The sequence below is a fragment of the Amia ocellicauda genome, chromosome 1, assembly GCF_036373705.1.
Source record: "Amia ocellicauda isolate fAmiCal2 chromosome 1, fAmiCal2.hap1, whole genome shotgun sequence".
Lineage (NCBI taxonomy): Eukaryota > Metazoa > Chordata > Actinopteri > Amiiformes > Amiidae > Amia > Amia ocellicauda.
Window position 1 is genome coordinate 53,441,049 of NC_089850.1, and position 23,635 is coordinate 53,464,683.

At 38.5% G+C, this 23,635-nt stretch overlaps 1 protein-coding gene across 1 annotated transcript; it reads left to right on the top strand.

Moving 5' to 3' along the window:
* Nucleotides 1–5,851: 5,851 nt before the first annotated feature.
* LOC136752905 (A disintegrin and metalloproteinase with thrombospondin motifs 8) lies at nt 5,852–23,263 on the top strand. Its single transcript, XM_066708612.1, has 9 exons — nt 5,852–6,996; nt 12,896–13,135; nt 14,495–14,627; nt 15,210–15,377; nt 16,680–16,972; nt 17,961–18,147; nt 18,489–18,661; nt 19,063–19,238; nt 19,474–23,263. Exons 1-9 carry the CDS (start codon nt 6,238–6,240, stop codon nt 20,207–20,209), a joined length of 2,865 nt encoding a protein of 954 aa, XP_066564709.1. The 5' UTR covers nt 5,852–6,237; the 3' UTR covers nt 20,210–23,263.
* Nucleotides 23,264–23,635: the final 372 nt, after the last annotated feature.

Here is a 23,635-nt window from a genome sequence, read left to right on the forward strand (position 1 = left end):
TAAACATTGAGGAATTGTAATGAGAGTTTTGGGGAGGTGCGGGGAAAGCTCATTGGACATGCCGCTTGGTTTGTGTTTGGTACCTCAGCCACTTGTAGCTCTCCAAATATTATTATCACTCTCCAGCACGTTGCACCAGGCAAAGGGTTTCCTCCCACTATCGTGTTGGAGAACAGAGTACAGAGCCAGATAAGCCAATGCGTTTTTTTTTTGTTTTTTTTCAAAACTAACATTCTACATAGATCGCCAAATGACATACATAATTTGCGTTTTTACGCATATAAAAATATAGTAGCATACGACCTTGAATTAACCGATTATCTGCATATGCGTAATTATGGATCCCTAAATGCGCAGAAGCTAACCAGCTTGAGAATTAAAGATGATCCATGTTATTGTTATTTGTGAAGGAGAGTTAACAAAACAGTTTGAACCGCCAGTTGGTTTATGATTGTTGGGTAGCTTTTCTTCTCTTAATGTTGCAGTGAAAGTGGCTTTACCCATGTGTGTGAAATGTAATCTCCTATTCTCCACATCAGCAGCGTGCAGGTGAAAAATCATTTCCCCAGATGTATATAACATTTTAGCGCACTGTAATGAGGGACCTGGGGGGTCCGGTACAACTAAAGTGTATTTTCCTACCTCCTCCACAGTTTTTCAGAGAGTGCTCAAAGGTGTGCTGTGGACATAATTTCAGCATAGCTCTTTGCTTTCCCTTCTGCAAATATCATCCAAATACCTCTGTATCGGATTGATGGCTCGGTTCCTACATTCACACCTCAATTGCTTTATTTGCTTGTAAACAGATGTAATGCACTTTTGCAATTTTGTAATGCAAGTGTCACAGCAACGTTAATTATTTTATTAAAAGGGTTTCCCTAGAAGCAGAAACATAAATGTTAAAAGACATCATGTTACAAGATAGCAAATTGCATTACAAAATTGCCATTGGTTTATTTATTTTTATTTTTTATTTTTTTGGTAATACACTGATTCCTATAACATTATTATTTTAGAAATATCGCAGACATTTTCACAAATACACATTTCACGCAAATAAGTGCATTTTGCTCTCCAACGATTAAAAAGAAAACAAACAAACATTAAAAAACACAAATTATTAACATCCAACTTTTGATTAATATGGAGTTGTTCTTCTTTACATTGAAGTCTTCCAGTAAAAATGCAGTACCAGTACCAGTAATGCAGTATTTTCTTATTTTCAAAGGATTCAAAGCATCATCTTCATAATCTATATCCTTCATCCTTCATCCTCATTATTATTATTATTATTATTATTATTATTATTATTATTATTATTATTATTATACATTTTGCACCCCAGGTGAGTATTTTAGAGTAATCGAAAGCGCCTTCTCCAGTCGAGACACCTCAATCACATTCTCATCCTTGAGTTGAAGTAATCGGTAGGTACATTGCACCAATGTGAAAGCGCAGCAATCCGTCAGGTAAAGAACGATAAACGACCAGTATCAGCCATTGACTGGATTCATTTATACCACTTAGATCAGCTATTGATCACTTTCAAGGTGAACACAGCATAGAAAACAGATACATAGTGAATTATAGTATTGAAGGTTCATTACAACATATCAGTGACGTATTGCTTAATGTGCATGTATTTTATAACAATAGGTTTACAGTTTAATATGGAACACTTTTTTGTTCCAATTAACGTTAAAATACATTTAAGTGTTACCAATAGTAAACGCAAAGGTCTAATTATATTGTTTTTATTTTCCAATTTATTGATTTAAAGCACAGTGAACGGATTTATACATGAAAACAGCCACAAAGTGGTATTCAACTAAATCATGATTTAACTAAATCACACAGCGTTGTTGATTTTTACACACAAAACATTGCATCTGCATTGCCCGTTTTCTATAATATGTATACTTACTGTACTTCTACTACTACTACTACTACTACTACTAATAATAATAATAATAATAATAATAATAATAATAATAATAATAATAATAATTATAATTATTATTATTATTATTATTATTATTATTATTATTATTATTATGATGATTGTCTAAGTGTTCAGTTAGCTAGTTATAGGAGTGTTCCGTCAGAAGATAATTATAACTAGAGAAATGTCGCCCTCTGGTGCAAAAACAGGAGTTTGTATTATTTATGGAGGTAAAGTTAGTTTTACATGCAAACATTCAGACATTCAACAGACATTCGCCAGATAGCCATTTAAGGGCGTAAAACATCAATAACTAATGCACTGATTGTCACAATAATGGTGCAAAAAGTTATAAAACTTTTCTTGCTCAAAGAATGTTCGAGTAACTGCATGAAATGTGAAAACTGAGGGGTGATGCCTCAGACCAGGGGCAGTCAACAGGACCGCGAGAATAAAATGATCATGTATCATTATCATGACTGTTTTATAATAATAATAATAATAATAATAATAATAATAATAATAATAATAATAATAATAATAATGTATTGTTACGGAGGTTTGTTGCACTCGGCGCTTGTTATTGTGCTGATCCTAGTAGCAGCCCTTCCTGGTTATTGGCCAATAGGATGTTATATATAATATGTGATGTCCTATAGAGCTCGTTTTCACAGTTCATTGCTCGCAGATCCCGGTGTGGCCGTTTCTATACACACTCTGGACTGGGGCAAGAGAGGGGCACACATCGAGAGTTTCAATCACAGACCCACCGACACAGATCTGTGACTGACCAGCACCACAAACCGCCTCTAGTTTGCTGCACAGTGTCGGCAGATGTGGGATTGTTCGCTGGTGATATGTGGTTGTGAAGCAAAGATATGTTTTTCGACTTCGAAATGTCTCAGAATCGCGCATGTCAGGTCTGCAGTTTTCAAAATCTTAAGGGGAAGACCCCCAGAGCCCCCGCCCTGAATTCCTCCATCCTCTTTGCGCTCATTTTGCAATATTAATTTTGCGCAAGTGCATAGTGGGAAAAAGGGGGATAACAAAGACTTGAATCTTATAAGACACAAAATGCTTGAACGTTTCTATGATATTTATCTATATGCCTACAATAATCTTTAACAAATTAAAACAATTAAAAGTGGTCTGAAAGCGTTTTAATACTTATATTTACATTTATTTTATTGTTGTACTTTGTCAAATAAATGTACTACATATAATCAGTGTGTGTGTGTGTGTGTGTGTGTGTTGGAAAGGGGCATTTGGAAGTGTGATTTTTCCCCCCTTCTGGAGTCTGGACCTTGATTATACCTTGACAAAGAAAATTGGACCCTGACAAAAAATAATTGACTACACATGCACTATTATTGTCTATATTTATTTCTATGAAATAAAAGTCTAATTTTGATTCAAAACAAACGTTGTAAAAGTAATTTTTTAATTTTAGAATAAATCAAATATAGTTTGAAGTTTCTGTTGCAATCACTGAATTGGTTATTTTTTTAATGCTTTAAATGGCTCTTGGCGAATGTTTGTTCAGTGTCTGTTGAATGTCTGAATTTTTGAATATAAAACTAACTTTACCTCCTTGTATTATTTTAATTCTTGGAAGCCGCAATCTGAATTATGGTCCAGGGATCGTTGGTCTTCCTTTTGTGTCCAGGAGCGGCACCTGGTGGTTATTTGAAACGGAATGATCTTGCGTTCACTTGTTGTTGTTATTATTATTATTATTATTATTATTATTATTATTATTATTATTATTATTATTATTATTGTAATTTTATATTTAAATAATGGAACAAAACTTCCATTATTTATATTATTTTATGGTTAATAGTGTTATGGGTTATGGTTTCTGGTTGAAGTCCATCAGCCTATTATGTCGTAATACTCTGTGGCAGCACCACCATCTTGTGGACAGAAAAGAAAGTAAGATTGGTTCAGGTGCTGATGATGCTAATTCTATTACTACAACTGCTACTACTACTACTACTACTACTACTACTACTACTACTACTACTACTACTTTTTCAACGAACATTGCAAAAAGAGAGATGTATTATAAATCCAATGTGTGTTTTTTCCTCTTTCCAATGTTTAAATGTGTCGAGACATTGAATAGGTGTGTTTTAAGACTAGACAGCATGATTGCTTTTGTGTTCTCCTTTACATCCGATGCTCCGTGTAGTTATATTTTGTATATTAAAACTGATTAGATACAAAAATAATAATAACTAGATTTTAACCAATAGGAAGCTGCCTCCTAACATCAAAGTATTGTACTGAAACCTGCAATTGTCAACATATTGTGCATTAGTCCGCCGAAAACAGGATTATGTAATGACAGATAACTAGAAACAGAGTGTGAGTTTGTCTCAAGTATTATGTTTGTGTTTAATTGAAGCATGCATTATTATTTAATATAGTTATTTTCACCTCCAAACCTAGCATATGTGGTCAGTCACGGCACTGTCAGTCTAAAGCCCAGGACTAACTCGGTTATCAAATACAACAATGGTACCCATAATTAATTTAATAAGCCCCTACGGGATTTTAAAAGATATGCCTTGAAGCCCTTCCTTATATAGCGTTTGGCAATCAGAAACAGAGTGTCGACTTTACGCATAAAATAACATAATATAAAAGGCGAAAGCGCAAAAAGGTGGAGGGATGTCAAGTGCACCTGTTGCGCGGGAGATAACCTATTATTCAATCTTTCATCTGTTTCTGTGCAGGTGGAATCTAGCAACTTTATTCATATTGAAACGTATTTTGTGTTTCTTTTTCTGTTTTACGCAATAGCAATTAAACTCCCTTTACGCACGCACACCTATCCATTTGCGCAAAAACACCTTGTGCTTTTAAAGGTCGTCTTCGATGTGTTTCTCACCCCAGCTGTCATTTCGTCTTCATTGCCTTGCAAAGCAATACGTTCAGAATCGTATCCGTGTAGTAAACGCCTCTGGGCCAGCAATGATCATGTCCCATTCGTGAGGTTCAGTTTAAATACTTCAAGTGTTTTCCCTTAACGCAAAAAGCAGACCTCGGTGGGATTATTGGGCAACAGCGCTGACTTGGTTTCCTTCTTTATTTCCAATCAGGGTTCATGTGCTAAAGCTTTCAAGCATCGAGGCTGTTTTTCTAACCCGACCGATGGCAGTCGAGGAAGGGGACAGTGCGCCTCCGACATGCCACCGAGGACCGGACTTAATCCAATGAAATAAAAAAAGGAGAAAAATAAATAAAAAAGAAACACTTGCAAACGTAATGAAGTAATGAAGTTGAATAGCTGTAGCAGAGAAACATTTAATCTTGGCATGAATTATATTGGTGTGTTTTTGCGAAAGAAGCATTTTTATTTAAAAAAACATGTACTAAGAATAATAATAATAATGCACTAGACTTAATAAATCGCTGTAATATCATCACCTTTAAGGCGATTGTAGTAAAGGTAGTAGTAAAATAAGTAGTAATAACAACAACAACAACAACAACAACAACAACAATAATAATAATAATAATAATAATAATAATAATAATAATAATAATAATAATAATAATCTAGAACCTAAGAATCTAGGCTGGGAAGTATTTTAGAGAGCCCTTAACATTTGGTAGCAGGTCTCTTGTTTTATTGCCACTGTGATATGTACATAAACCACACTGTGTCCAGATGAATAAGTAGACTGTGAAGTATGTGGGCTATGGGGAGCCTGCAACACCCTACTAGTGGGCTGTGTGCTGGGTTAAGAATAGCTGTCTGGAAGTCAGCTCTGGAGTGGGAGGGTCTGTCCCTTTTCATTGGATGTCTGATCCCAAATTTTTCCTGGGGGTGGAGAGACTGAAGCAGCGAGGGAGATCAAAAATAAACCTCTTAAGAAGGGCGAAAAGTATAAATACCACTGCCACCAGCAACCTTCTCTGGGGCTGCGGAGGGGAGAGAGCAGGTTGTAGCTCATATCTTACATTAGCTTCAAGATCACTTCAAAATAAAGTTAGACAACTTGAGACCAAGACTGATTTTACAGAACTGATAGTTTCTATTTCTCTGGATCAACAGATGTCGCATTTAATATTTTTTATGTTTTGTTTATCTGTTTAGGGATAGTTTAATTCCAGTGTACAAACCTGCTTAAGCAACAACAAGAACGTTATTCAACTGATATATTCTTTTTCGCATTGTGCATTTATAAACACAGACATTTCACGAAAAGAAAGGACGTTTTTACATAAACATCTTTCTTTCTCTTATCTACTCTCATCCCTCTAATTAACCCCCATCGTATAAAATGCGCTTAAAGGGGCTTCTAGTTGTCCTGATCTTTTCTGCAACCAACTTTGCACTTGAGCTCTTCGAATCGGAGGAGACAGTACCTGTCAAAGTAAGCGGGAGAAACAGTGGTCGCTTTTGGAAAAGGAGTGAAGATCTCCCCAGTTACAGAGTTGTTGCTTTTGGCAAAGACTTTGTGCTCCATCTAACCCCGGATGACAGTTTTTTAGCTCCCAATTTGAAGATCCAACGCATCAAAGCGCAACACCTTCCAGCGCTCTTTGACCTGGCCGCAGCGCAAGAGAAACGGGCTCAGTCTCCAAGTGCTGAAGCTGATGTCTCCAGATATCTAAACCAAACGGAAGAGCCCGGAGAGAATCTCAGAGATTGTTTCTACTCGGGGACCGTGGACTCCAACCAAGACTCCCTAGTGGCCGTCAGTCTGTGCCATGGCATGCGAGGATCATTTATAACTGAAGGGGATGAGTATCTGATTGAGCCGAAGGTCCGTGGACATGGCAAGACCGGGGAATCCACAACCCAGTTGCATGTGATCAAAAGAAGGGTATTCGCTCCCACAGAAGGCGAATCAAAGACCACCTTCGACCAGCTGGAAGACGGAAGCCAAGAGGAACCAGACAGCAGCGCTTGGTCGCAAATAACGGTGGATGCGCAAAATACGCACAGAAGGAAGCGCTTTGTTTCCGCTGCTCGCTATGTGGAGACCTTGCTGGTGGCCGACTCTTCAATGGCACACTTCTACGGAGACGAGATCCAGGTACGCTATTGTAATTACGCACAGTTGTGAGTGTGTGTTTGGGCTATTTGAGGACTAAAAACAGTAAAGACAGTTATACACTAGTGGATAGTGGATATGTACTCCAGGTTCGTGTACACAGGGAATGTAAGTAATCCCAGTAATAATTAAAGTGTTTGATTTATAGTTGTTTGCGTGCATTGCAGTTCTGACTAAGTATCCAAAGTTAAAATGTTAAGTGAACTATCAATACTTGAGTAATCGGTCTTTTTGGAATCGGAGGGAACAAAGTGGGCTTTTACAGTGTTTAATTTGGAAACTGACAGCTTCTGGGCGCATTTGCCAAATTGCTTGGCTATGGGTCATTAAATCAAACTTTTCACCTCGTTGAGTTTTAATATCCACGTGGCATATTTAATTATCCGTTTTATAATGCATTGCATATCTTACAGAACAGGTTGATCACGACGATTATTTCAGCGCGATGAAGGAGATTTGAAAAAAATCAGAGATTGCAGAAATGTAGTTACCCGAGACCATGCCACTGTTTTTTTTAGTTTTTTTTTAAAATTATAATTATTAAAATAACTTACATGTTAAATCACTATTTCCCTGAAAATATCGTTGTTACTGTGTCATATTGTTTTAAAAGAACCCCTTGTCCAAAATTCAATTCATTATCAGTTTCTGAATGTAGATAAATTGTATATTCATTTTTTTTAACAATCTACACTTTCTTTACTTTCACAATTTTATGATTTAGGATGTTACAGACATTTGTTTCAGACTTTTTCATCATGCACCAAATTATTACTGTTGTGATGTTTTGGCTTGTTTGGTTAACGTATCCATGTTATTGTACCCTGTGCACAACATCCTTTAATAATGAATCATGTAATAATCAGAAATTCTTTCCTATAATAATGATCTCATCTATTATCCTCCACCTACGGAGGTAGCTAGCTCATTGCAAATGCGATAGTTTATGGGTTATGCGAGTTTACTTTGAGGATAGGGGGCGTGTGTTTAGAGATAGGCTCAGACACCTCAAACAGCATCTGTAGTAGGAGTGTTACCCTCTTTGCCAAGCGCTGAACTATAATAAATAGACGCCCAAGTTTGAATCATCAGATTTGTAAAACTCTGTGATCACATATTACCACTTCCAAATATCACTTGTGACTATGGCACTGTGTTGCCATCCCTTGCTTTATTGAGGTGCACAGCAGAGTGCTTGCTCCTATTGATAAGGAGATCTGCAAACCAGCTCTGTGGGAATGCTGCCAACTCCCCGGTGTAGGGCCTGTGTGAGGGAGTCCTGGGAAACCCAGGGACATTGGATCAATAAGATTTCCATCCAGTGAGTTGCCGGTGGCACCTTTGCATATAGTGTGTGGTTGGACCTCTGGTTGATCACAGTTATTGGGGTGTGAAGAAACTGTACTCTTCACCTGATACAGGGGAATCATCTAAAAGGATTATCCTCTGTCTGTTTATGCCAGTCTATATCTGTTCGATTAGGTCGGTATTCTGTTATAAAAAAAAACTTTTATTTCCCCTCAGTTGGATTTTTGAAAATGATTAGTCAATATGTAGGCAATTTGTAAGTGGTACACCTTTGAAACATTATATACCCATAAATAAATGTTTTAGGTACATTTCTGCTCAATTAATGTAGCCTGTGTGCTACAGCCCTTGAAAATACCAGAGGAAATGATTACATGTACTATTCAACACGTGAAAGCATGCTGATCAACTATTATCTTTTTCACAGGGTTTTCTCTGTATTAATGTCATGACAGTTGTTTATTCCTTTGCAGAAGGTCAGTGCTAGATGTTGTGGAGGATAAGCATGACTTTGTAGGGAAGCATTACTTCATAAACAGAAGTACTGTAATATTATGTAATTATATTTAAAAATAGAGGCATTAGCAATCATTCCCTTTGTTTTGTTGGTGGTGGACATTGAGCAGGTTATTCTTGTCCTTGTTTTCTGTGCTGATACAGACAATGGGGACAGGAATAGAGTCCCCATCATAATTCCTGCAAATTGTTGGACTACATCAACCCAGTGCAATAATATTCCAGGTTCATTTAATTTGGGATGAGTAGATTTAAGTTTCAACATTTCTTCGAAGCTTGCACAGTTTAACATAATCTGACAATCTAAATAACATTTTCTACATCACATTACATCAATAGAGGCAGAACTTAAAACACTTATTGTCACAACCTCAGGTGGGGTTATATAGTTGCAAATAGGCATATCTAATGTAGTTGCTTTCATTAATCAAGCAATCTCATTTAAGGCCGTAGAACCAACTGCAAAACAATCCAAGGGATAAGAAAGACTTCTTTATGGTTACCAGCAAGATCCAAAAAACTGCTAGGAATCTGTTAGTGGTCTTTTTTGCCCCTGGATTTGAGCAGTGTGAGAATCAGGAAATGGTATAAGACCATGTGATTTCTTTTCCAAAAGTGACCTAATGCATAGAGGTTGTGCATGTGTGTGTGGGGGTGGGTGGGTGGTGTGTGTGTGTTACTAATCATAAGTCAAGGGAAATATTTGTCTTACTTTCTAGATCTGTGCACATAAGGAAAGAAAGTGGCTTTGGCATCATATTGTGTAAAAAGTAAGGGGATATGTCAATGTGTTGGTAATATGTCATGCTGGTAAGTGCATCCCTTTAGCCTACTTTTTATGCTGCCATGGTAGGAGCTTAAATTACAGTGCACCAGCCAGACCATAGTGCAACCTGCAGACACACTGGTTAACTGTGCTGCACGCCCAGTCATGGAACTGATTTGGAACCAGTTTCATACGATGTGGGAAACAAACTACACCAAAATATATGTATATAACTACATACTGTCCTTTTAGCAGGAGCATATTGTTCTTTTATTTGGAAAAGTTATCAAGAAACACAATGAAAGCATTACATACCAGGCACAGATCCAGCCTTGTAGGTTGACCAGCGCACAGATGTCTTCCAGTCAGAGAGAAAGTCCACTGTGATTTACGTTGTGATGAACGTTCGGGGCACGTGGAAGAAAGCACTGGCGTCATGATTCTTACTGCATTTCAAACAAATGCACAAAAATGTGTGTCTCAGTATTTATTGCTTCTGGTGCATGTGATCTAACAGGAACTAGTGTAAGTTCATACCTGCATATTACTACCATAATGACTACTACTTCATCTACTTCTACTACCAACTACTACTACTAATAATAATTACAATAATAGTAGTAATTGTCATTATTATTAGTAGTAGATGTAGTAGTGGTGGTGGTAGAGGTATTAGCAGTAGTATATTCCTTTGATGTTTTGAATATGACTCAGGTAGTAAATGCTACCACCCACCCACCTCCCCACACACACATATATATATATATATATATATATATATATATATATATATATATATATATATATATATAAACATCATCCTGTATTGTTTAATCCTTAACAAAGAGTATGTCATCTGAAAATGAGATCATTTTTTAAATTTAATTTAATTTGTCTTCTGTGTTTTCTCAAAAGCTAACACTCAAAATTATACATGAGCATAATTGGTCACATAGCTTCTGAAACAAATCCAAGCCTTTCCTAAGCATTGAAGTAATAAACGCTCTGAAAGCAATGAGCAGGAGTCTTGGTCCCAGTGTAGTAAATGGATCACATTTCGGGGGGGATAAAGGATAACCGATTTACAAACCTCAGGCATGCAAACTGTCTCACTTCACATGGTCACGGGAGCTGCTGCTGTTTCAGCATCTGAAATAATTACCCCAGCCCAGACTGAAATGCTAACCCATGTTTCAGCTCCACAGAAAAGGCACATTTTTAAACTGTCAGACAAGTGCATGATTTATCATAACATACATATACACATACATATTTAATGTTATAACATATATATATATATATATATATATATATATATATATATATATATATATATATATATATATATATATATATGTAGAATGTTATTACTATTATTTCTTATTGTAATTATTTGCAAGAGACATTCATCTGTACCACTGCTTCAGTGCCACTCCAAATGCTTTGTTTTTCTACCCTAAAGAGAAAATGTAGATGATTGTGTGGTGTGACTCATTTTTCTCCACTTTCTTAAATTGCACAAATGCACTTTTGGTTTGGTTTGCAAACCCACATCCTGCTATCTGCCCTGTCTAGTTATCTTTGATGGATATGATATATCATTGGCAGTGAAATTCCAGGAATTTTAACTCCTTTTAAAAGTTGACGTCTTCTTCTAGTAATGAAAGTATAACCTTTACAAAATGTTATCTATCTATCTCTATCTGTTTATATGAATGCCAGATCCTGACAGTTTCCTAAGCTTTTCTGTCTTTCAAGAGGCCAGAGAGGGATAAAACTATGAACAGTCATTAGTGGTGCCTCTTTTTCTCAATCTGAATATTCTGGAGTCTTTATTTGGGCTTCACATTTCCTGCCTCCCCCTGCTTTGATTTACTGAAACCAACATGCGTACTGTGTATTTTGCCAAGAAACTATTTCTGTAGATTGTTAAAAGCCATCTGCGTTATCTTACTTTCCATAGACTCTGTCCCGAGGAGGAGAGAATTAGGGACGTTTGTTTTTCAGACACAATGTATCTGTCAGGCCCATTTTCTGTCAAATTGACGAACAAGTTTCAAATTGTTATGTTGTGATGACACAGTGCTGCATATCTCTTGGATGTATTTGGAAATTAAGGTGGCTGAACACAAACAGAGATATGACATCAGTGCAGCCCAAATCTGTCTCCAGTCCAGGGATTTACAGCTACACAGTCTCTCTCTCTCTCTGATTTATACACCAAATGAAAAACATAGAAAATAAGAATTATGTGATCTTGTTGTATTGCCAACGGACTGGACCTTAGCGTTCCATACGTTCTGTCATAGCATTCCATATGAAGTTGTTCAAATATTACGGTTCTGTAGTCTGTAATAAAGTCAATAAATTCCTTCTTTGGGATACAAAGATAAAGTAGTCAGACTCCATCATTTTGATCAAAGATTTGGGGTTAGGGTGGATAGGGGGGTCGTACATGAAGTATAGCCTATTTCATTTTAGTGCAATTATTTCTGTTTTACTTTGGGTTCTCACTTGCTTTTTAAGGTGTGTCATAAAAAGAAGCACAAATCCTGTATCTTTGTCTGGAATATCACAAAAACGTTACTGAGCACTGACAAGAAGTATGGACAGCTACTCCTGTATGAACATAGTAAACAGTCTCGGTCTTTCCCCATCAACCTAATTGCTTCCTGTGGATTTCTGAAAAACAAAATAGCGTGAATTTACATTTACAGTCTGTGTTCAGATAAAGCCAAGGCCATCTGGAAATAGAAGGAAACCAGCAGTTTGTTTTTGTGGTTTGTTTTTTGTGATTTAACTAGGAAAAACAAATTCTGAAATAGTTTGAATGCCTCTGGCCTATAATTTTTGGTCAATATGGATAATATTCTTTTTGGGGGGGAGCTGTGTTCTGTTTGCCAGATGTAAATCGAGTTTACTTGGGCTTTCATGTGCTAATAACAGAATCTCTCCAATTGTACTAGACACATCACCCACCACTAAACCTGAAAAGCTAGGAGGGTGTGTTTGATCACTTTCTATTATTTGCGCTGCATTTTGGCACAGCAAGAATAACAGAATTAGCCAGCCGGGGGGCATGATGACATGTCCTGTCACTCTTTATTATGTGAGTCAGGAAAAGTCAGGCCATTGACAAATATCCAGTCACACAGATTGTCTTGGTTAGCGTGCTACGATCCGTGAACTTAGTCTGCTTGCTGTCATTGCAAACCACTACAAATCTGATGGCTAACGGCAATCTTGAGAGGGCCCCTTTGGAACAGATCTCTCTGCTTGATTTCTCCACAGCATTACCTGCTGACCCTGATGGCCGTGGCTGCGCAGATCTACAAGCACCCCAGCATCAAGAACTCTGTCAACATGGTGGTGGTCAAGGTGCTGATCGTGGAGGATGAGGAGGCGGGGCCCGCTGTGTCCATCAATGGAGGCCTGACTCTTCGCAACTTCTGCTCCTGGCAAAGCCTCTTCAACCCACCGAGCCAGCGGCACCCGGAGCACTATGATACAGCCCTGCTCTTCACCCGACAGGTCAGAGCCTTGGCTTGCTATGCTCATGCAATCACCTTCAGCCTGCAGCAAAGTTAGGGGTAGTTCTGTTTTTATCTATGCCACACAAACCATTAAAAAAATCACGTGGTGTTATACTGCTGGTTTAAAAGTGTTTGTGTTTCACAATCATGTCAACTGTTGTGCAGTTTAAGTGAAAGACACTGAATTGCGACACGCTGCTGTGATAACAGCGCTGCCACAGACATGAGGTCGGTACAAGTATCTGAGTGCTTAACTTATAACTTGTAAAGAATGTGTTCTGCACATGTTCCCTGTGGGGAGAAGAAAGGATTAACCCGGGACTGGAAACAGATTTTCTGTGTGTACTAAATAGCATGTGTGTAGACCAAGGCAGCACCCAGAGATGACTTCTCCTATTTTTCTGAGTCATTCCTCCCCAGGGTCCTGTGTGGCTTCTGCTGGGGTCTATATGATAAGCAGGATGTTTCTGATGTTCCAAGTGTGTTGCCCAGCGGGCAGTAGCGTCTTGCAGCTCTGCACAAAGGGAGACCTCTTTGGAGGCTTTGTGAAGAGAAACAGACAATGAGTGATGAAAGTTGTTGGGGGGGGGGGGGCACTGCCTTCTTCCCTGCTAAGTGGGTGGCCTATTCAGGGAGGTGGCTGAGATCAGTTTGACAGGGCAATGTGGGGTCACATCACTTTGCAGCTGCCTGAGGTGTATCTGCACTGTACACGTCCAGGTCACTTTGACTTCTGTTGCTCTGTCCCCAGTACACTGCTCAAACAGTGTTTTAAACAGAATTAAAGGCAATACATATGAATCACATCATATTAAAAAAGAGTATGACAATCCGAAATCAATCAGTTTTTATGTGTTTACTTACAGTCCTTCAAATCGAAATTGTTTTGTTCACAATATACATTTGCATTATTTTCACACTAACTTATTTTGGTATTGGCTGAAGCTTTTGCAATGTTCGAGAGACAGTACACAAGTAAACTTTTGTCCAATCTTTGAGAAACTCAATGCAAACTGTCCTGGTGAGGTGTGATCTTAAGTCATATTAATTCTCACACCAGATTTAGCACATTCTCTTTCTCTTTTAATACTTATAACCTTGTGTGGAATCCTTGCCTGCACAAAAATATTTCAGATAACATGTAGTTAAAATTCATTCCCTGCCCTTTGCTCATAAGTCGGTAACATCTGCCAAGAATATTTATTTGCTTTGGTTAATGATGGAAACATTGACAAATATGTTTTGTTGGCAAGAGCATACTAGAAAAGAAAAAAAAAACTAAAGCTATGTCTGGAAAAATAGATTATTATTTCACTGTCTGAGGCTTTAGATAATAATGTTCTCCACTGTTTTACAGGATATTTGTGGACATAAAAGCTGCGACACTCTAGGGGTGGCTGATGTGGGGACCATGTGTGATCCAAATAGGAGCTGCTCCGTTATTGAGGACAATGGTCTACAGGCTGCTTTCACTGCAGCCCACGAACTAGGTATGGAGAAAGATAATTCGCTAATAAAACTTTGGACAAAACACACTGATGTGTTTTATGATCCCTCTTGGATTACCTTCAGGAAAGGTTAATTAATTCCAAGTTTCTTGCATAATGAATGGATGCAATATGCATTCTTATTAGACTGCCTAAAAAACTGTGAACCTACTCCCAGTCTTGTGATTAAATGTACATTTATGCAGAGGTAATGAGCTTAGCGAAACTGATCCCTGAAAAATGTGAGTTATTGATTAATTAATCACGACAGATATAGATGTTTGGTGGAGACAATTCTCCTGTGGAGTTTAGTGCTTCTCTGCCAGATGTTAGTGAGCTTAATCATTCTCTTTTCCTTTTTCTAAAATGATCATCATATACATATATTCAGAGAATGGAGAAAAATATAGTTACCACGCAGGTTAAACTTCCAGCTTTAGTAGAGGTTCAGTTCTGTGCTTAGTTTGCTGATGCATAGCCTGACCACATCGCCTCTGTTTGCCAAAAGTGCTTGGAGGAGAACAATGTGTCAACTCTCAACTGGGCAATCGATGTCTTTATTAATTCAGTCACTCCACCTTGCAGGCCATGTGCTCAGCATGCCACACGATGACTCCAAAAACTGTGAGCAGCTGTTCGGCGACCTGGGAGAGCATCACATGATGGCACCGGTCTTCATCCACCTCAATAAGACCCTGCCCTGGTCCCCCTGCAGCGCCCTCTACATCACAGAGTTCTTTGACAACGGGCACGGTGAGCAAATCCACCGACAAACATCTTTAACTCACCTACCACCTCGCCTGGAGAGAGCCTTCATTTCCAGAACAGTTCAGCTTGATTGATCTTCTCGATTTTCAAAAGGGGCAAAATTAGAAGCCCTCTTGAAGTGAGATCGTAAGCCTGGTCTACACAATCACGTCACTTATAGTTGTGCAACCAACTTCTTATTCTGTATACGTCACAGTTTCGCCTCTGATAAAGTAAATAGTTAAAATGCAGCTTTCAATCAAGAACATAAAAGAAACAATAACAAAAACTTTTTTAAGAATGAAAAAATATTTTTGATATTAGTATTTTGTTTCACTTCCTGCGTTAACTTGCCCTTAACCACAGCTAACACATGAAATGCTTTCTCTGCAGTAATTCTTAATTTATGGTGTTACACTAACAGGGTTTTCAAGGTTCAAGTCACTGCTACTAGTACTGTCCACACGTACAGTAAGACAGCCAGAATAACCAGAATAATTTTAAAGTTTAAAACAGGTCTGACAGCTGACACATTGAAATGCCATCCAAATACTTGGGATAGTCTGTCGGCGGGTGGAGGGGAGAAATGTTCACTTTGCTGTTGTAGGTCATGCACAAAAAGAGCTTAACATTTCAGACACTGGCTTATCAGGAACACTAGCTTAGTTTTCCTGTGCAGCGATACGTGTGTGAAGACCACACAGAGGGGGAAAGAAAAATCCAAAGCAACACTGAAACATCGCCAGGAATTTTTGTTGCATTATATGATAGTCAATATATCAGACTGTCCTCACGTTGTGTCTTCCCTTCCTTTGAGTTGACTTTGGAGAATTCCAGCTTTCTTTAAGTTCAACACAAACTCCCTTTCTCTAGTCTTGATTGAAAACACAGCTTTTTTATTTTTCTATTTGTAAGTCCATCAATTGTATTTATTTTGTTCACCTACTGAACAAGTCATACCAAAACAAGTCTTGGCAGTAAGTTCAGTTTCCACAAGTTTCATGTCATGTTTTCAATTAACTGATTTCCTTTCAAACAGGAACCATTTCTACAATAATACCTCTTGAGCTGATTCAATCTCAAGTGAACAAATGCTGTAGGACAAGGCAGAGAAAATACATAAGAAGCCTAGCTTGTTTTGTGGCCAGTCAAATAATGATTCCATTCCAACACTTTAACAGTTTTTTCCACCCTCTTGAACTTTTCCACTCATGCCCACGTAGCCCCAAAACATCAACAGTTCTTTCTACCTTTTTCACAGTCGTTTTACCTGTCGCTCTAAAAATACTCTTCCTGATTCCATCTCAGGGGACTGCTTGCTGGATGTTCCGGAGAAGATTATGCCGTTACCAACTGGCTTGCCCGGCTTGGCGTACGGCCTGAACCGGCAGTGCCAGCAGATATTTGGGGAGGAGTTTGTCCATTGCCCCAACCGATCTGATCCAGACATGTGTAGTCAGCTGTGGTGCTGGGAGGAGGGGCAGCCACACTGTACAACAAAAAACGGGAGCCTCCCGTGGGCGGATGGGACAGCGTGCGGCTCGAACAAGACCTGCTTCGACGGCATTTGCATGGAGACAGAAGAAATCCCAAAAGCAAAGGTGATGCCATGCAGTGACTCATCAGATTTATAACTTTCCCACTGGAAATGAACAACTGTATAGATTTTTTGCATGTACTGTGGATATGTTATGTCATCGAACGACCACACCCTCCCCCCCTTCCCCTTAATTTGCGTATGATTCAAAAGCAAGCAGGAGCCCTTGAGTCTTATTGTACGTGTCCTGACACATTTTTTACAGTATCATTACGATACAAGCCGCCGCAGAGTCTGGAACAGTCTGTTCAGTGTTAGTCCTAAAAGGGTACCAATGGCAAACACAATCTAATATTTCTCTTTTCACCATCAGGCTTTTTGTGTAGCAGCTTAAAATAATTAGGATATTTTAGTGCAAACTGCCAAAAGCCCATCTGTCTTTTAGTAGGAAGACATCCATGCGGGGGCTTTAAAATGTTTTGCAGAAGAACATTTTCCACACGAGCTGTAATAAACAGAATAATAATGAACTGAGACAAACTAGGTGTTGAAGACGTCTTGCACGCCTCTAAGAAAATATCCCAGAACACCCTGATAAAAGTATGTGCTACCTTTGCAGTGTGTAGAAATATGACATGTTTCTCAGACACACACTGAAACAAATGCTTAAGCGTATTTTCAGCATATTTTATTGGGCATAATATTAAAAGTGAATTTATGATTAGTACTCATCACCAGCATAACATTCTTTGTAAGATTCTTCAACAAATCACGAGCGAATGACTAATACATGACTATAAAGCAGAAATTATGTGGTTCCCTTGAGTTTGCCTTGATTTTTGTGCAGTCTAGTGCGCATTCATGATTTCTTAAATGCTAGTTAGTCACTGAAAATAAATAAATATATGTGCCTAATAAGAACTTACAGCAGATCAAGGAATGTTAAAAGCTAGATAGTCTAAAATGAATGCCTACATACTTAAGCCTAAGTGTTATCAAAACTCATACATTTTGTAATAAGTTTTAATTGTTGGTTTTTCGTCACCTTGCAGACTCCTATAGATGGAAGCTGGGGGCCATGGGGGCCTTGGGGCCAGTGCTCCCGGACCTGTGGGGGCGGAGTCGAGTTCTCTTTCAGGGAGTGTTCAGACCCGGAGCCCCAGCATGGCGGGAAATACTGCGAAGGACAGAGAGTCAAGTACCAGTCCTGCAACACCCAGCCGTGTGAGGGCACTGATGGTAATGCAGAGTTTCATTTATTGAACATAAATACCATACATACACGCTTATATCCTGCAGGTGACATTCCATAATTTTTGATACACGGAAGTGGGCAGAAACTGTTGTATTTTAAACATTAAAAGGCTGTTTTAAAATAAACTGTTAGTTCCTGTCAGAAGTCTTCATACAGCTGTTAGTTGAACATTCTCAAATATATGTACGTGACATAATGTGTTTAACTTCGTGGGTGGCAGAAGAAGGAAAAGCAGTGTTGAAGACAACCTTTTTCTGGCTTTGCTGTGGAAGTGTGAGAATATTTAAGGGCCCTTGTCTGAAGTCTCGGCTGTCTTTTTTTTCAGGAAAGAGCTTCAGAGAGGAGCAGTGTGAGAAATACAACAGCTTAAATTACATCGACTTCCACGGAAATGTCAAGCAGTGGATCCCAAAATATGCTGGGGTGTCGCCGAGGGACAGGTGCAAACTGTTCTGTAGAGCAAGAGGGAGCAGTGAATTCAAAGTTTTTGAAGCCAAGGTACAGTAGAGTTCAGCCTTATCAAATGAACATGGATGCATAGAACATGTATAAAGTCAAAATAATGACTTTTCACAAGAGGAGCAAAGTGGAACTTAAGAGGAAGTATTTTTTTAGAGAAAGCAGAAGGCTCTTTCTTTATACAGAGGGTTGTGGGAGTCTGGAACTAGTTACCCAGCCACATCTCTAAAGCAGTCACCTTAAGATCCTTTAAGGAACAGTTTAATACAATTCTTGGATCAATTCATTCGAATCATGCATCCAAATGGGCTAAATAGGTAAAATGCCTCCACTCACATGTAACTTTTCTTATTTTCTTCTATTTACCCTACATACCATTGATAAGTCATGGACTTTGTTGTTTGTGTTACAAGTACTAATCTACAGTGTTTGTGTTTTAGGTAATTGATGGCACACCCTGTGGCCCCGACACCACGTCAATATGTGTCCAAGGTCAGTGCATTAAAGCAGGCTGTGACCAGGTGATCGGGTCTAACAAGAAGCTGGACAAGTGTGGAGTGTGTGGAGGAAACGGCTCCAGCTGTAGGAAAATCACCGGCTCCCTAAACAAGGCCATGTAAGTTGGCAACAGGTCATAAATACTACTGTTGTTGTAGCATATGCAGTCAGACCTCACATTCAAATTATTGTCAAATCACTACTCCAAAAGACTAGTTTATGATGGTCCCAGTTGATATTATTTTAAACAAATATCATGGTTCTTTGAAATAACCAGTCGTAACCAGTGATGCCCATCGCAAACTGCCAAATTTAATCTGGGAATTGGGTTTGGTTTGTTTGTGTTTGTCCAGGTATGGCTACAATGACATTGTGACGATCCCTGCTGGCGCCACAAACATCGATGTCAAGCAGCGCAGCCACCGCGGAATCAAACACGATGGGAACTATTTGGCGGTGGTGGCAGAGGATGGGGCGTACATCCTGAACGGCAACTATTCGGTGTCCACGGTGGAGCAGGACATCCCCATCAGCGGGGCTGTGCTCAAGTATAGCGGCTCGTCCACCACACTGGAGCGCATCCAGAGCTTCCGGCAGCTGCGGCAGCCCATCACCATCCAGCTGCTGGCCACCGCAGGGGAGTCGTCGCCCCCCAAGGTCAAGTACACCTTCTTCATCCCCAAGGATGTCACCTTCAGCAAGGCCAAGGGCAAGAAGGCCTCCTCTCCTCATGTCATCCAGTCCATAGGCATGTCCCAGTGGACCCTTGGCGAGTGGTCTGAGTGCTCCAAGAGCTGCGGCTCGGGCTGGTCCCGGCGCAATGTGGAGTGCAGGGACAGCAGCGGGATGCTTTCCAGCGTCTGTGACCGGGATCTGAAGCCAACAGACATCAGGCCCTGTGCTGACCTCCCCTGCCCCATCTGGCAAATGGGCCCCTGGTCCTCCTGTTCGCGAACTTGTGGCCGGGGGGAGCGCCGACGCAGCGTGTTCTGCATCGACTACACTGGGAAGACAGTGGAGCCAGAGAAGTGTGACCCATCAAAGCAGCCCAAGCCCGTGTCGGGCGAGTGCCTTTACCAAGAGTGCTGAGCCAGAGGGAGGCCATGAGAGGAGGGCAAGAAAGATGGAGCAAATTAAATAAAATTGTTGAAAAGAGAAAGTGCCAGAGAAATAGAATAGCAAATTACTAACGAACCCTGACCGTGCTTCCAAAACAAGCAGGGCGACAAAGTGAAAAGTGCACTAACTGACCTGAGCAGGACCGGCAGTGGCCTGTTTCAAAGACTAACTTGACTTTTTTTCTTGATTGTTTTGATTATTTTTACCCCCCCTTTTTTATGTTTTTTGTTTTGTTTTATTTGTTTGTCTTTATAACCACTATTGAAGTTTTACCCAATAGAGATCTACCTCAGAAGATGTAAAATTGTTGCCTTATGAATATTAGGTGAAGATACTGTACACATATTGTTTCAATGAAGGGAAGCAACCCTTGTATGAAACTTGCTGATCAACACCATTGGACTGTAATATACCTCCACACACTCATAACAGAGTTCACTGTTCTGCTGCTGAGGCTGAAGGCTGAAGGCTGAACAGTAGAGGGATTCTGAGTTTTATATTAATGCTTCTTTGAGCTGAACCATTCTTGTTATTTCCAATTTTATCATGTGAAATTAATAGTGCACGAAACAGTCACTTGAAAATTAGATTTTTCTGCAATATTATATTTTTTACAGTTGAGTTTGAAAAAAAAAAAAATCATTAGATTCCATCAAGCTGTAATTCTTGGGTTAGTACACTGGTTCTCAATCCTGGTCCTGGGGACCCCATGCCTGGTGGTTTTCATTCCAACCAAGCTCTTAATTACTTAATTGAACCCTCAATTGAACTAATTTGCTTGACTTTTTAAATTGCGTAGCTTATAAAAAGTTGGAGATTTCAAGTTCCATCTATAGTTTCATATTTTACATGGACTCTACAACTGTTTAAAATAATTTAAGATCTCAGATTAGGCAAATGATTAGTTAAATTAGGGTTCAATTAAGTACTTTACTAGTAATTAAGTAATTGAGAGCTCAGCTAGAACAAAAAACAGCAGGGCAGGGGGTCCCCAGGACCAGGATTGAGAACAACTGGGTTAGTACAATGGTATGAACTATTTCAGTCAGGCAGCAATTATAAAATGTTCAGACATATAGTCAAGCAAGCCAGTAATAAATGTTTTCAGATTACAGACATATATAGGCACTTAGTATCTTATGCCTTACAGCTAGATGCATAGTGCTCTTAGAATATTCTGAATCTATAAGGATGCTACTATTAACGGTTACCCATCAGAAGAGTGAGTAACTTGAAGTAATACTAAATATTTTTGTGTTTTCTTACAAACTATGGCTCAAGTCACTCCTTTGAAGAAGAACTTTTAATCAACACCACAGTCTAAAAAGTACAATTATTCCAACCTGAATGTTAAAAATATAAATAAATCTGCACTTCTTACAACAGATTTTCAACTAATTTATGTCCAGACAATATACCTGAATTTAATATTTGAAGTGCAAAAGTATATATTTAAACACAGTTGTTTTGCAAGATATTACACTCAGAATCCCTGAGGAAATCAAGCTTTTTAAAACAAGGTTTGAATGTGAATACTTTCTTAATAAACTTTTAGGCTTCCTAATAACCGTCAATTAAGTTTTTGTTACAAAAAAGAAAAAGAGCACATAATTTGACTTGCAACTGGAATGTAAGGGATTTTTATCTTCCTAGAGTAATAGGATATAATAATTTGTAATGGTTCCAGACACATTTATAATTTTGTATGTATAGGTGTACCCAACACACACTCGTAGTGTTTTCATTAATGAGGCATTCAATATGTCGTACAATCACAAATACACCCATTAACCAGAGATATGCACATTACTAAGTAGTGGCTATATAATTGCAATTCCCTGGTTAATTAAAAAATAATGTATCCAATCCATGAATAACTGCGACCTGGGATATGCAATGTTTTTTTATAATTTATAAAATAATAATAATAATGATAATAATAACACTTGCCTTATATATTTTCCTAATATGTTTTTTTATTTTTATTTATTTTTATTTCGCCCCATGACAACATTTATTAAGACAAGCTAATCAATATGGTGATTCATGATGTTTACATGTGATGAAAATGACTCCTTTGTGTCTGAGAAACAGAATGTAACATACAGACATTATCCCCATTAATAGACAGCAGAATAAAGTCACCAAGCTTGTCTTATTTTCACCATTTATACTATTACAGCATCTTCCAGTTAGTGGTAGAAGAGTAGTTGTATTTAGCACCCAGTGTTTGGAGTGAATCAGTAGCTGATTTGTAGGCATATGTTGTAGATTTGTATGAGATTAGAGATGGATCCTTTACACTTATGAAGTGTGAAAGTAATGATAGTTTAGAGAATGACTTACTCCCGGCAGTATCTGTCAGGAGTCTTATCTAATTCAACCCAGTGTAACAGGGTCAGTGGATTCATCCACCTTTTCTTCTGTTTAGTAGAACTACTAAAACCTTGTATTAGTGCATTTAAGTGTTTCTGTTTCTTGCAGTTGGAAATACTTAAGTGAAAATTTGTGGACGGAGTTGTTTCATTCTACCTTAGAAAGTGAAAGCAGTTCAAATGCTACGGGTGAATGTCTGAAGAGCAGGCTGAGAAGGTTTCCACCACACAAGCTAAAAGATACAAAGCACACACTCTGCTTGCTTCTTTATCAGATGTACCATGGGGCTTGCCCAACCCAAAGTAAGATGATTCAAGAACAGTAAGTGTAACTCCAGATCAATCAACACTCCCCTCCTCGTCTAGTGTCAAGCTTGTTTGTTCAGATAACTCTGTTTCATTGTGTGATGTAGCATTCCGTTAGTGTTCAACCAGTTAAGGCATTATTTCCCTTCAGTGAAGGACAGAGTTATTTTATTATTATAGCTTCCTTTGAAAGCTATTTATTTTTGTACAGTTTCTACATTTTGACATCAATATGAGTTTTTTTTTTTTTTTTTTTTTTAGATGCTGCTGTCTTCCAGAATAATAAATAAATAAATAAATGGATAATTCAAAATAAAATAAATACTATTCCTCTATGAACTCACCTGCTTCTTTGTTGAAATTGTGTTTACCATTATAATTAGTGGAAATGTTATAGAGGAGGAGATTTAGCATGAAACATTTAGAAACAAATATTACAAATAAACTGTGTGGATTAACAATGTCACTTTTTACTGTAGTCGTCTGTATAGTATTATAACAGACTCGGCAATTCACATTCTTAAAAAAAAAAAGCAATGTGTCCTGTTGCCTTCATACTTGTGCTTTGAGATGTCACTTCATTAAATAAAAACAGATCAATTCATTATACCAACCATTTAGGAAACATTAATTGAAAATACACATTTTGGACATTGTGAGATAATATGGAAAGTCTGTAGGATGCCACAGCTCAGGAGAATCCAAACATGGATGA